The sequence below is a fragment of the Rattus norvegicus genome, chromosome 4 (assembly GCF_036323735.1).
Source record: "Rattus norvegicus strain BN/NHsdMcwi chromosome 4, GRCr8, whole genome shotgun sequence".
NCBI classification, from domain to species: Eukaryota; Metazoa; Chordata; class Mammalia; order Rodentia; family Muridae; genus Rattus; species Rattus norvegicus.
The window spans coordinates 85,537,772-85,551,709 of NC_086022.1; the positions used below are offsets into that span (position 1 = coordinate 85,537,772).

The 13,938-nt window shown below is 46.4% G+C and overlaps 1 protein-coding gene across 3 annotated transcripts in view; it reads left to right on the forward strand.

Annotated features, from left to right (window-relative positions):
* Positions 1-5,105, forward strand: part of Gars1 (glycyl-tRNA synthetase 1) — a 57,938-nt gene extending 52,833 nt beyond the window's left edge. For 2 of the 3 annotated variants that reach the window (XM_063285772.1, XM_063285771.1), the window contains 4 exons: positions 1,118-1,227; positions 2,681-2,774; positions 3,357-3,547; positions 4,779-5,052. In XM_063285772.1, the coding sequence (XP_063141842.1) occupies positions 1,118-1,227; positions 2,681-2,774; positions 3,357-3,547; positions 4,779-4,904 (521 nt within the window). In that variant the 3' untranslated portion in view covers positions 4,905-5,052. Of the gene's footprint in view, positions 1-1,117; positions 1,228-2,680; positions 2,775-3,356; positions 3,548-4,778 lie in introns of all 3 variants that reach the window. The other variant, NM_001271139.2, reaches the window with a different exon arrangement.
* Positions 5,106-13,938: the final 8,833 nt, after the last annotated feature.

A 13,938-nucleotide genomic window follows, 5' to 3' on the forward strand; every position in this document is an offset into this window, starting at 1 on the left:
GAAGCAGCCTGGCTGCCTGGCGGTGGTGATGCATGCCTTTAATCCCAGTACTCAGAAAGGAGGCAGAGGTAGCTGATTCTCTGAGTTCAAGGCCAGCCTCATCTGCAGAGCTAGTTCTAGGACAGCCAGGGCTACATAGAGAAGAAACCCTATCTTAAAAACAAACAAACAAACAAACAAAAAAAAAAAAAAACTAACCAACTAGTCAAACAAAAGAAATGGCCCCTTTAGAACTGAACCGTTGGCCATGGTTATCTCATTACCCACAAAGAAGGAACCGCAGGGCCTAGGATAGAGCTTCTTTTCCATGTAGTAAGTTACCAGTACCTTTCCTGAGTATGGCCTACGGGGAGGAGAGTTGTAGGCTCTGTAGAATGTGTTTGATAGGACACTGGGCCCTGAGCAGAATGTACTTTCAATGTTTCCTGACCCCAGAGTGGTAGTAACTAGGTCTTATCTAGTTGTCCATGTCTGGCCTTAAAGTTGCTCTAGCGACTGCCCCTGCCTCCCGATTATAAGCTTGAATCAGCAGGCCTGCCTTAAGGCCTGAGTTTGTTGGCTTGTTTTTATGCATATGGGTGTTTTGCCTGCACGTATGTCTACATACCACATGTGTGCCGGGAGACCAGAAGAGGGCTTCAGATTCCCTGAAACTGGAGTCGTAAATAGTTGTGAGCCCTCATGCGGGTGCTGGAAATCACACTTGGGTCCTCTGAAAGAGCAGCTGTTGCCCTTAACTGCTGAGCTCTCTCCAGTCCCCAGGGATTGGATTTACAAATTCTTTAATGACCGCTCCAGATCTATTAGCTTTCTAGAAAGCCAGAGCAGGTGGTGGAGTGCTGCTGTTACTGGTCGCTAGAAGGGCCATGCCTAGGACAGACACAAGCTTTATTTTTATGATATGTGAGTAGTCAGGTTAGAAAAGCTGTGACCTAACTTTAAAGGGATCGTGTGTTTCTTATAAGCACATAGTTTTTCTGAGTGTATTCTCCCTGCTGTACAGAGATCACAACCCATCTAGTTTTAGGGCAGTTGTAGTGCCAAGGATTATTAAGGACTCTGATTTGTAGCATATGGTTCTTGACAGAGTGTTAGTAAATTGTCTCCTTTTTTGCAGTGGAAGAAGTTGTTCCGAGTGTAATTGAGCCCTCTTTTGGCCTGGGCAGGATCATGTATACCATATTGGAACATACATTCCACGTCCGGGAGGGAGATGAGCAGAGAACGGTGAGCTGCCCCTGGAATGGAGTTTTCCTGGCATTCATGTGTGGAGGCAGTAGGAGTTTATAAAAAGCTTTTAAATCCCTCAGGTTTTCTCTTTGTTTGATGATCCTGCGTCATGGCTCTGTGCCTCCACTCTCTCCTTGGCCTGTGAGCCTTGTCTTTGTCATCTCAGTCTGTCTATGGAAGGTGCACTCCTGTAGCTGCTAGCAGAGTTCTGAGAACATCATCAGACGGCTAGAAAAGAGAGAGCTTTGTCTGTATCTTACTGATTAAGAAACAGGCTCCTTTGCATATCGTCCAAAGCTGGGCGAGCACACGTGGAATCTCAGATATCAACCCACTGTTCATTGTGAAACATCATGCGTTGAGGAGTGAGCTGGTGAATTCTTGGTGCCCGGCTTCTAGAAAGTTTGGCACGCTATGATACTATGGAGCTGATAAATTGCCCCTGTAATCTCTGTGCTGAAGCTGCATCTTCACCCTGGCATGGGGGAGTAGCTGTCCTTTATTTGGTCCAGACAGCAGATGCATCCGTGAAGACACTGCCATGTCAAGGAGTGATGGTGTGCTAACTGAAGCTTCTTAGATGCCAATTTTCCTTCTTGTTTTCCGGCTTATTTTTTCTAATAGAAAGGTTTTTAGTTTTTAAGAGAAAAAAATCTCTTTGCTGTTTCTTTGAATTGAATAATATTGATAAAACTAGGGCTTTAATAGACATTTCATAGAGGCTAAACAAGAATAAATTAGTCACATTATTATGAATTGCATAGTCCTTCCATGAAGAGAAATTTGATTAGGCTGTGGGGAGCCAAAAATGTTCCCGAATTATTAGCACCCACTTACTTAATCCATTTGCCTACAAATTTGGTATGAAAACATTTCCAGTGAAATTAAAAAAAAAAAAAATCTGTAAAGGCAAGTTCCTGCTTGATTATATTAACTAGAATTATCACAGGCTGAAGGAGGAAGTTGGGTTCCAAATATCCTGTGATGTAGGCCTCTGCATTGCTCAAGTACAAGGTTCCCATATAGCAGGATATTTGTAATTGCCTGCCGTCAAGGCGGTAATTAAGCTTTAAGCAGGAGCTCGCCTCAACTCTGTCGTTCAGTGGTTTAATGAAACACATCCACTCACTTCCAAGTTGTGTGTTCTTGTCTTCCAATGAACCTTTTATATAAGTACTATTTAAGAACTGCCTTCAGCTCTCATTTCCAACCCAAAATGGCCCACAGAAAGCTGGCTTGCCTGCCACAGCACATCTGCTGTCTTTGATTTTGAGCTCATACACAGTATGGGAGGGTTGGACCATTTACTCCCTGTATACTGACAGAAGATCGGTATTTTGATAGTGAATGGTCTAAGTTACCTACTGAGGATAACTACTTTGTACTCTGGAACAATAACAGTTACTTACAAACTAACATTTGAATTTTTTTTTCTTTTAAAACCATCTAGTTCTTCAGTTTCCCTGCTGTGGTTGCTCCATTCAAATGTTCTGTCCTTCCACTGAGCCAAAACCAAGAGTTTATGCCATTTGTCAAGGAATTATGTAAGCAAATCCAATTGGGCAATCTCCATGGGAACACTGTCCTGCAGACTCAGTTACAGAAGTATTGTTTGTTTGAGTAAAAGCATAGATTGGCTCTGAATAAGTAGGATTTAAGCCTCTGCTCAGATTTATAACAGAGCATACTTGCTCAGATGTGTCAGCATTGGGTGAGTCAGGAGTCAGGATTCCTGGTTGCTCTTACTGACCTTGGTACTCTCTTCCCAAACCCTAGTGGAATGAGGCACCCTGCTGGATCTATATCCCTGGCAGAGATCCTAGGCATGCCAGCCCCTCACTTCTGCTTTCTGAAAAGGGGAGCCTGCAGGAGCAGCCCAAGGCTGTCCAGGTGGAGAAGCACAGCAGTGCCCACCTCAGCACCACAGTCTCCTTCCCTGCAGCTATGTGGGCAGAGACAGCAGGGCAGTTGGGGCTCCCTCAGGGGGCTTAGTAAACATCCGTGTACCTGGGATTGCTGCTGTCTTGTCTAAGGGTCCTTTGTGTTTTCTGAGCGTCCCAGTCTGTGTTCAGATGAATGGAGAATTACTGCAGTATTTCACTCTTGTCTCGCTTTGTTTTGAATAGCGGAAGCTCTGACTCGAAATGGCGTGTCTCATAAAGTTGACGATTCCTCTGGGTCTATTGGAAGGCGCTATGCAAGAACTGATGAGATTGGCGTGGCGTTTGGCATCACCATTGACTTTGATACAGTGAACAAGACCCCCCACACTGCAACTCTGAGGGACCGAGACTCCATGAGACAGATAAGGGCAGAGGTGACTGGGTTCTCTGACACATTTAGTCTTAGACATGTTCATAGATTCTGGGCTTGAATTGGACTTTGATATATTTTATTCGTGGGTTTTTTTTCTTTGTAATATTAATGATCGGTTTGTATCAGACAAACCCCAGATTCCCAGAACTGTTTGGTTTAATTTGAAAATAGCCATTAACATTCCTCTAATATTGTATAGTCGTTTGGCTTGCTCTCGCTCCTTTTCCAGCAGTTTGTTTTTACACTTGGCTGTTTATTAGACAAGAGAAATGCCATCCCGTGAGGCTGTTGCCATAGTTTTATTGTCGAGCTTTTGGGACTTAGCCATCTTTATCATTATATTTCTATAGAAACGTAAAAGTGTGTGTATAAACTTAGGGTTAGCTCATTGGAGATGGAATATTCCTGTAAGTTTATGTAAAGAGCAGGGCACTTCGGGGGAACAAGCAGAAGGGAGGCTGAGTGGTTCAGGGTGGGGCTGAGGACACTGCTACAGGCAGCTGCCTGGCTCTCAGCTTTGCACAGGTATTTACTTAGGGCACTTGTTAGTATTTAGCTTGATACAGTTACAGTAAGGAAAATAGAATTCAAAAATTGCTTTTATCCAAAACGTTGTCAGTCCACTTCATAAATCATGAATTTCTGACTGCCCTGGCTACTCTGTACCTACATTCCCAGTGGCTGCAATTCTCAGTGTTTCCCAGGTTAGCATCAATATTAGCCTTTCCTGTGAACTTGCTAGAGCTTCCAAATCTCTACCCCAAGCCTGCCCATCCACTAGCCGGGGGTAGGGAAGGTAGAATGGTTTAACAGTCTCTACATAGGCTGGTTTTCCATGCCCGACTTTGTAAACCACTACTGGAGGCCACTGTCACTTGTGTATGGCTGGGCAGCAGCTGGCTCTGCTGCACCGCATAGATTTAATTAAATACAGGAGTTAAATGTAACAGCCGTGAAATAACTTGAGATACAGAATGGGATGAGAAGCTTTATGGCCGTGCTGAGTTGTGCCGGGAGCTGACAGACTTAGTAAACTTGAGAGCAGAGACCATCCTGGGAGGGGATGGGCATAATTAAAGAAGCAAACACAGCTTGTAAGGACGCCATCATGTACACGATATATAATATGTCCTAGATGGTGTTTTGCTCTGTATAAGAGTTCCTGATTTCAAGGCACGTACCCTTCACAAATGTAAAGTTGGCTAATGCTTGGGCTTCTCTTCTCTTCCCAGGTCTCTGAACTGCCCAGTGTGGTCCGTGATCTGGCCAATGGCAACATCACTTGGGCTGATGTGGAGGCCAGGTACCCCCTCTTTGAAGGGCAAGAGACTGGCAAGAAGGAGACAGTGGAAGAATGAGAACAGCTGGCGACTTGTGACAACCTGTGCTAATAAATAACTCATCGTGTCCACTACACAAACGTTTCGACTGCTTCCAGGGACTATTTTTCCTCAGTGGCTGCTTGATTTTACCCCCACAATTAAAGTTGAAGGAATTCTGAACAAATTTACAATCCATCTGTTGTTTTTCCATTTTTTAACAAAGACATTTCTCTCAGACATTTGTTTAGACGTGCTTGTGTTTAACAAGGTACATCATTTAAAATTAACAGTTTTATTGGGGTATAGTTCATATGCTACAAATTACCTTAAGTGTACAGTTTAGTGTCCTTACAGAGTTACACATCCACAGTCCAACTTTAGAACATTTATATCCCAAAGAATTCTTCTGCCTATTTGTCATAAGCTTCCGTTGTCCGTCCCCCCCCCCCCCCCCCCCCCAGCTCCCAGCAGCATAAGTCTGCTATCTGTAGGTGAGCAAGTAATGCTCTATGCTTGACAGACAGCTGACTCCAGGCAGGTGAGTGGCTTCTGGGAAAGGCTCAGTGGATGGAGAAGGAGGTAGGATTTTTGTCACTGGGTTCTTGAGGCCAAAGGAGACCCAGCTCCCTCATCTGGCTTAGCAGTTCCCGGTGTCTTACAGTCGTTTTGTAGTTTGGGGTTTGTTGCTAGCACATTTCTGTGTAGGACACTGAGATATCATGCACTTAGCTAAGGAACAAATACATTCAAGGAAGTGGAATTTGTAGATTTAAGCCTCATGTGGCTCCCCAGCTCTTGCCTGTCCAGATCTGGGACTGCTGGCCTCCAGAGAGCCCCGGCCACCCTTGCAGTGTGGAGCGCAGGGCTGCAGGTGCCAGGGTCTCAGCAAAGATCTTATGCTTGTGAGGATTAGTTTTGTACTCAGGATGGAGGCTGGAGCTTGGGGTGCTGGTGCATTTTAGCAAAGCCTCAGTGTTGAGTTTATGAACAGACCTTGTTAGGAAGAAGTCCTTGTACCAAGGCTGACTTGTCTTGTGTCTGGTTCTTCTCTAAGCATTTATTAAATCAGAATGAACTGTACATTAAGTGAACTCATTGTCCAGGGATCCCTCTCACCTCACATTCTTATACACTAGCATTCACCCTTCCCTCTCCCCATGTACACCTTACAGCACGTTTCACCATGGCAAACAATCAGCAAACTGATGAGCTCATTAGGAAGGGAAGATGTATTAAACCTGTCATGGGATTTTCCTACCTTGCACCATAGAGGGATTCCAGCCAAAACTAAAGCTCTTCTCGTTCATCACGATCTACAGTCTGAGTGTGATCTGCAAGGCTACCCTTGCTCTGCTCTGCTTCTAGGAGCAGGTGTGCAAACCTCCCCAGAGAACCATGCCATCTCCAAGATGTATCTCCCCAGAGAAAGGACCATGGACAACGGCTCTGACCATTTATCGCTTTTGCACCTATGCAACTGGACGTAAGCACAGGTGTGCAAAACACTGTGTTCTAAATGAACAGACCTTTTGCACACATCTCTGCTCATGCCCGTTGGTTTAATTAAAGCCCACCTATCTCTTGATGTTTTTCTCTAAGGATTTTTAGATTGAAAGAAAAACATTTTTGTTTCAAACCTGTGCAGCAAATTGCAAGCTGAACACAGCTAGATTAGCCTGGCTTGGAAGCCATTCCTCCCTCCCAAACAGCGAAGTGACTCAGACTAATTAGTCCCACAAAACTCAAAAAGAACCCAGCAGTAGGTTACAGCTTAGGTTGGACTTAGGACACTTGGCCAAGTGTAACAGTTTTGTGTACAGTGCATGTCTGGCTTCTGGGGGAGTTTGACACCTTAAGGTTACCTGAGCCGTAGTAGCAAAGCACCGAGTATAGATAAGCATTTCATAAAGGGACTCGCCACCAAGTTGGAAAAACACAGATCTTGCTAATGTCATAAGGTGACACTTTGAATTCTAGGTGATGAGAACAGGGTCACCAGGGTGACCTTACTTAGGGTGGCATTGGCCACTATAATCTTAATGAGAGGCTCTAGAATGTGTGCCTGAGGACCAGATGCCCTGTAGAAAAGTTTGGTTACTTTAGGCCATATTGGTAAACTGCCTCAGGCTTCCATGGTTCTGGGCATAATGGGTGGGTGGGTGGGGGTTGGGGGGTTGAAACGATTACTACACAGCTTCCACCCTTGTTGAAAGTCTTGTTTCAAGCAGGTGTTTGGGACATTTTGCCAACATGGACATGAAATTGAATTGAAGATTCAGTGAGTAAATGAATAATTCTGCTCTGCCTCAAACTTCACATCCTGTTGCCTATCCAATAAGTCTTGGTTCTCGGGCTGCCTCTAAGCCGTAATCATGTTAAGACCACGTGAGTGGAACTAATGCCTTCTCCGGAAATTAGGATGCTGATTTCAGAGCTGTAGCAAGGTTTGCCTGAAAGGAGCACCCTGCAGCCTCACCATCCTGCCTACAGACCCCTCCCCCAGGTGGACACGTTGAAGAATGCATCTTTCTGAACTCCATTGCCTCCAGTTATGGTTCTCAGCCCTGACTGGGTGTTGGAACACCTCGAACTTGAAAAATGCTCTGTTCAGAGTCCCACCTTTCCCCACTAGAAAGTTTCTCTAGGGTGGATTTGAGTGTCAGTGTTTGAAGGAGTCAGGGGAGTTTCTACTTATTACTGTTGCCCTAGGGAACGTTTTTGCTTTGGCAAAGCTCCAGACAAGGGTCTTTTAGACTGAACTTCATGAGGACCTCGCCTATAGTGAACTGAGGGGATGGGACGAGTGCTGGGGTTTTAGTTTCCTCAGAGCCTTTCTGGAGCTTCGTCTTTGCTGGGTGGGAGTGGTAGACTCAGAGAGCAGAGAGGTAGAGGGGAGATCTGCGCCCAAAGCAGCTGCTTTCCGGTCCTCTCCCAGCATCCCTTGAGACAGCCTCCCTTAATTCTTGAGCCTCCATCTCAGGCCAGGAAGAGGAACCCAGCTCCCAGCACCTGGGCTCAGCACAAGGGAGCCAGTATAGATCTTCCTCTGCTCTCAAGTTTGTTAGATCTTACAACTCAATCACCAACAATGAGCTGTAAAGTGGTTATGCTAACTAAAACAATTTAGGCTAATTAAAACAGTTTTTTAGCTCATCAAAGCTTACTGCTTTGCATCCAAGTGCATTAAGTGACAGTGATACTAAGTAGAATGAAATTGTGTATGGGGGTGGTGGTGGGGGTGGGGAGAATGCACTGACCAAATCCAACCTAAACTTAACATTTTAAGGGGCTGCAATTTTGAACCAAGCCTGCAAATTCATGTATTCCATTGACCCATCTATCCTCAGGACTGACTCTCTTGACTCAAGAAAACCATTAACCCACCTGTACCTCAGATATAAACTGGGTGCCCTCTTACCGCCTTCTCAGACACTGCTCTGTCTCGCCGCCGCCACCACCACCACCACCGTTTGTTTTATTAGAAAGACTTGTCTAAATTTGTCATTTACAGTCTGTACCACACACAGTAGCTAAAGTGGTTTCACTCTGCCCTTCGACTCAGTGACTTTTCATTTCCCCCTAGGAGGGAACACTGTATTTATCCTTCTCTAACCCACTACCACTCTGCCACTGGTCCTTTCCTGGCACCCCAGCACCTCATGCCACTTTTTCTGTCACCACCACTGCTGGGGCTTTACACTTGAACTCACCCAACGGGACAAAGCATTCAAAAGGAGAAGCAATGTGCAGTAAGTTGGGTGTTAAAGTTGGTTTACTTTGAAATGGCTATCCCTTGCATATCATACACCTCAACCTTGGCTAGAACTGAAATCTCCATCTGGCAGAAGACCAGAAGCCACTAGATAGTTGATCAAATTCAGCAAGGACTCCTTTTTAGGGGAATGGAATCTTGATCCCTCAGAAATCCCTCACTGGAAAAACTCCAGCTCATACTGTGAATTGTAAACCATCTTTTCAGTTGGCATCAAGTAAATGACAGGACTAGCAGGCTATTTTAAAAAATTACCACAAAATTTAGGCAGTAAACGTAAGAGCCTCTGAAATGCGTGCTCTGAGAAAAGGTTCTGTGTAGACAGAGGACCCCAGAAGAAGTAGATTATTAGTTAACAGGACTAGATGTGGTCCTGCCTGCAAGCCCTTGCCAGGTTTGGCAAATGGCTACGGTGCAATGTGAGTGCGGCTCCTGAGGTACCTGGAAAAGCAGGGCCACCTGGTGCAGTTGATGTTGGTAGATCCTGGGGTTCCGTGGGTGCCTGCCAAGATGGTCAGGTTCCTGTGGCCAGGAACAAGGAACAGGACAGTTGATTCGAACTCCACACACACACACATGCCAAAATGCCACTCTCGTGTTAAAGATTCCATAGGGACCGTTTGATGGATTGTGGAGAGCTGGGTGTTGGAAGACTGGAACTAAATTGTCATGATCTGTCTTTAGTTCCCTACATAACCATTTACCGCGCACCTCTGAGTTTGACCTAACATCCTTGTGACTATTGGGTAAAATCCTTTGTGGAATGGGCAAATCCATAGCGTCTGCCAAAGGCTAAGAGTGTCAACAGACAGCATCTGAGGTCTACGACAGAGACTTTCCTGATTTGCTGTAATCTGCTGCTCACCTGGTATTCCACCAATGCAGTAGTTTTAAAGCGCCTTCATAGACGAGTTCCCTTTGCTCTGTTACCATGTTGGAACATGTTTTGTTGTGATGTATTTATTGGTTTTTTGTGGAGTAGCATGAAATTATCTCTGTTTCTGTACCGTGGTCACTCATATTTGATGTCAGAATAAACTGTGGCACTCATTTTGAGGTGAGAGCTACATTTAAAACAGGCAGTTGGTAAACAGCAGCAAAAGCAGAGATAGTAAAAGATATATTTCCAAAGGGGAAGGACGAAGTCAAGATGCTTAACTGGTCAGGCAGAGTATGGGTTTGGGGTTTTAGCATCCAGCATCAAAGACACTGGGGAGCATCATAGACACTGGGGAGCATCATAGACACTGGGGAGCATCATAGACACTGGGGAGCATCATAGACACTGGGGAGCATCATAGACACTGGGGACCATCACAGACACTGGGAACCATCACAGACACTGGGGAGCATCATAGACACTAGGGACCATCACAGACACTGGGGAGCATCACAGACACTGGGGAGCATCATAGACACTGGGGAGCATCATAGACACTGGGGAGCATCATAGACACTGGGGAGCATCATAGACACTGGGGAGCATCACAGACACTGGGGAGCATCATAGACACTGGGGACCATCACAGACACTGGGGAGCATCATAGACACTGGGGAGCATCATAGACACTGGGGACCATCACAGACACTGGGAAGTGTCACAGACACTGGGGGTCCTTTGGATAGTCTGGGCTTCCCAGTGGTGCTCTGTCACATGTTTCTGAGTCACAGGTCACCTTCAGACTCTGGAGTGTCCTTGTGCCTGTGTCAATGGTTCCAGCAATCCTAGTGGCCGTCTGCTAATGTGTATTTTCTCTATGATAATTCCACAGCCTTTGTATAAACCCTTTGGACCTCAGGCTTCACTCCCTGCCTTACAGTGGTGGGGCAGGGAGAAGACACATGGGAGACAGGCAAAGGCCCTTGAAACTCATTCCATCGCCTGCCTGTGTGCAGTTCACATGTCTTGAGTGGCGTTCAGGTCTGAGTGGGACTCAGAGCTCCCACGATTCCACCTGCTACTAAAGTTCCCCTGCTCCTACTAATCAGGCCCAGTCATCACTGGCTTAAGTTTTCCTTAGTATGAGGAGGTATTGTAATTTTATCTTGAGGCCAGGGCTTTCTAAACTGGGCTTCTTGGTTCCTCTAAAGATTTCTATGGAAGTCTGAACTTTTCTATTGAAAGGGACGTCACATTTCCCTGGTGTTCACAGCCCAAAGGAAGTTCAGATCTGCCTGCCAGTCCCAGGAGAACGTCTCACTAGACATGCCTCCTTTGTGTGAATCTCTCTAGAGATCTGCACGTCATGCCCTCAGGTATAAAGACCTTGACATGGAAGTCTAAAGGGAGCTTGAGGCTCCCTTACAGTCTGTCTCAAGCAGATATTCACCCAGAGGATACACCCAGGGCTGGGTGTCCATTTGCTTAGACTCACAGCATGGTCTCCATAAGGTGCATTCCAGAGGGACAAGTGGCAATGTGAATTTCTGTAAGCACAAGGTACCTGAGTGGTCAGGATACATCTGGAAAGGTCACAGCAGGGATGCTCACGGCTCCCCACTTGGCCTTCCCCTGAGAACTCAGAGGCTGGAACTTGGTTAATGGGAAACAGTGAGGAGTCTGAATTGTTCTGCCCTCCTAGGCAGAGGATTTTCTGTGTGGTCCATGATGCATAGGTGCTGATGGGAGACCGGGCCTTGGAGAACACCAGAGGAAGCCTTACTTAGTGCCCTGCAAAGCTAGTTAAGGGCAGTTTGTTACTTTGCCACCTTCCCAGCAACAGTGAGGGGCAATTTTACTTCCAGACCAAGAATCATTAGCTTGCCCCTGCCTATGCTTCTGTGTGGATTCAACCAGCAGGCACTGAGATGGGACTCAGGACTCTGCTGGGGAAGGTCCCTTCTATTCCAGCTCTCTTCCCAAGTGGCAGGTGCTAACATTAGGGGTCACCATTCTTTATTCCAGCTGCATTTGTGGATCTTTCTCGTATAGCAAGACAATTTTGGGTTAAGTAGGGTGAACATGTACTTTATTGTTCAAACCCAGACACATGTGAGAGGGCCAGGACACAGGTGTAAATTTATCTGGTTGCATCCTTAGGAGCTGATGAAGTGTGGACTGCATCCTCTGCCATTGGGAAGTCAGGTGTCATCTGGACTTGAGACCTCCAATGAGATGATAGCTATGATTCAGACAGGATCTTACTAGGTAACTGTGGCTTTGAACTTATATGTGGCTAAGCTGGCTTTGAACTTGATATCCACCCACCTCTTCCTCCGGATTGCTGAGATTGCTGTCCAGCCACTACATCCTCAGGAAAGGGTTACGCCATTTATTTAGTGGTGCTGTGGGTCAAGCCCGGGGTCTTCGAAACACTCTACCAAAGACCTACACTCTGAGTCCTCTGTTGAAGATTCTATAGGATGTGACAGAAATACCCTCAAGATCCTCATTTCTGTCATTCCCATGAAATGGAAAAGAGGGGTGCTCTATTGGGACTGGCCTCTGGCTTCGATGGGAGATCAGGGTAGGGATAGAATGAAAGACGAGGCTTTTCCCTTTGTCAGTGCTGATTGCTTTCTTTGTGCCTTTGATCTGCCTTGCTAACACTGGACCCCTGTGCGTTAACCCAATGCAAGTGGAACAATAAAAGGGACTAGATGTTCAGTGGATGGTTAAAGAGTTCTAGGAGGCAGTAAGGGACAGCATAGTCCCCAGCGATACCTACTCCAGCAGTAGTGTCTGTTGCAGGAGCACCTAGAGGCACATGTCTGACTGGATCTCTGGAAGTGGTGGTTGGTCAGGCTTTGCCAGAGAGAGGCTGAGGCCATGGGTGGTTCTGTGAGGAGCACCATGTTTGAGCCCTGTATCGAGAGCTTTGCATTGCTTATGAAATCTGCCAGAAAACCTGGAGGGATCCGCCCACTCCTCCTGCTAATTATCATCTTTAAGTGATGATGACCCCCACAAGAGAATAAGGGGTGACCTCATGGGCAGAGCCTAGAAACTATACTGTCCACACTGATGAGCAAATAAATACACTGTTAAACAGGCCTCCTCCTCTCCCATTATAGCTGCCTTCAAACAGAGGATTCAGAGACCCCTCTTGCCTTGGCTTTCTATAGCATCCAAACACACACACACACACACACACACACACACACACACACACACACACACACACACAGAGTGGAAAAGGACTCAATGACTTCCTTGCCTGTTAGCTCATGCTCAGAGCTCACGGCTACCAGGGAGTGGGAGTGTTTGACTGCTTTGCAGTTCCTGGGTTAACTGAGTCTTTTTTTTTTTTTCCTTTTTTTTTTTTGGAGCTGGGAACCGAACCCAGGGCCTTGCGTTTGCTAGGCAAGCGCTCTACCACTGAGCTAAATCCCCAACCCCTCAACTGAGTCTTGAAACACTAAACTCTAGAGAGACTTGTTTCTCCATCCTGGACAAGTACATATTTGGTTTTGGTTTTTGGTTTTGGTTTTTATTTACTTTGTACTGTCTTAGCTCTATCAGAATCCAATTTCTCCATGCCATGTCAGCCACCTTCTACAGGACCCTGGGGCTGTAGAGATTTCAGGCCTTCAGTAGCTAGCTTTTCTACCATGGATTCTTCCCCAAAGCACCCTGGGAAATGCTGTCCTCATCCCCCAACACAGATGCTCCATCACTCACCACAGTTATAATTTACCAGTGTTTACAGACCCAGCAGGCACTCTCTGGCCTTCTTTAGGAAGGGCCCTCTGGGCTTGGAAGTAGGCTGGGGCTCAGTCTGCAGTCTCACTACTAGGAAGACCATTTGGATTAGGATGAGGAATTTGCCCTGTGTGCTCCCTCGATTTCTAGAGCAGGGTGGGTGGAAGGGCTAAACAAAGCCTGAGGGCCTGCTGGGTCTGGGTGTTAGAAGTTGTTCTGACAGAGTCTGATAATGAGGCTTCTTTCCAGAAAGGCCACAAGTGAGGGACTAACAGCACAGAAGACTGCAGGACTTAATGAGGACTGACTGGGCTGTAGGGAGCAGATGCTGAGTGAGGTTAATGAGTGGAGACCCAGAGAGATAGCCGAATGCCTCTGGTGGCATTTTGAGGACACGCCTCAGCCAGGGCTATGACCAGGGCCTAGACAGCAGAGCAGGGCTGGGGTGAAGTCTCTACCCAACTGGTCTGTAACTTGAGGCTTCTCATGGTGCCAATATGGGTAGCACTGTCCCACCCAGCATAGATCAAGACCCCTGAATCCTCTAGGTAATAATGAATGGTACCAAGGAGGGCATCTGAGGTGCACTGATGGTACTGAGGGAGGAAGGCATCCAAGGAACACTGGTGGGTGGCACTGAGGCTCTGTGGCATCC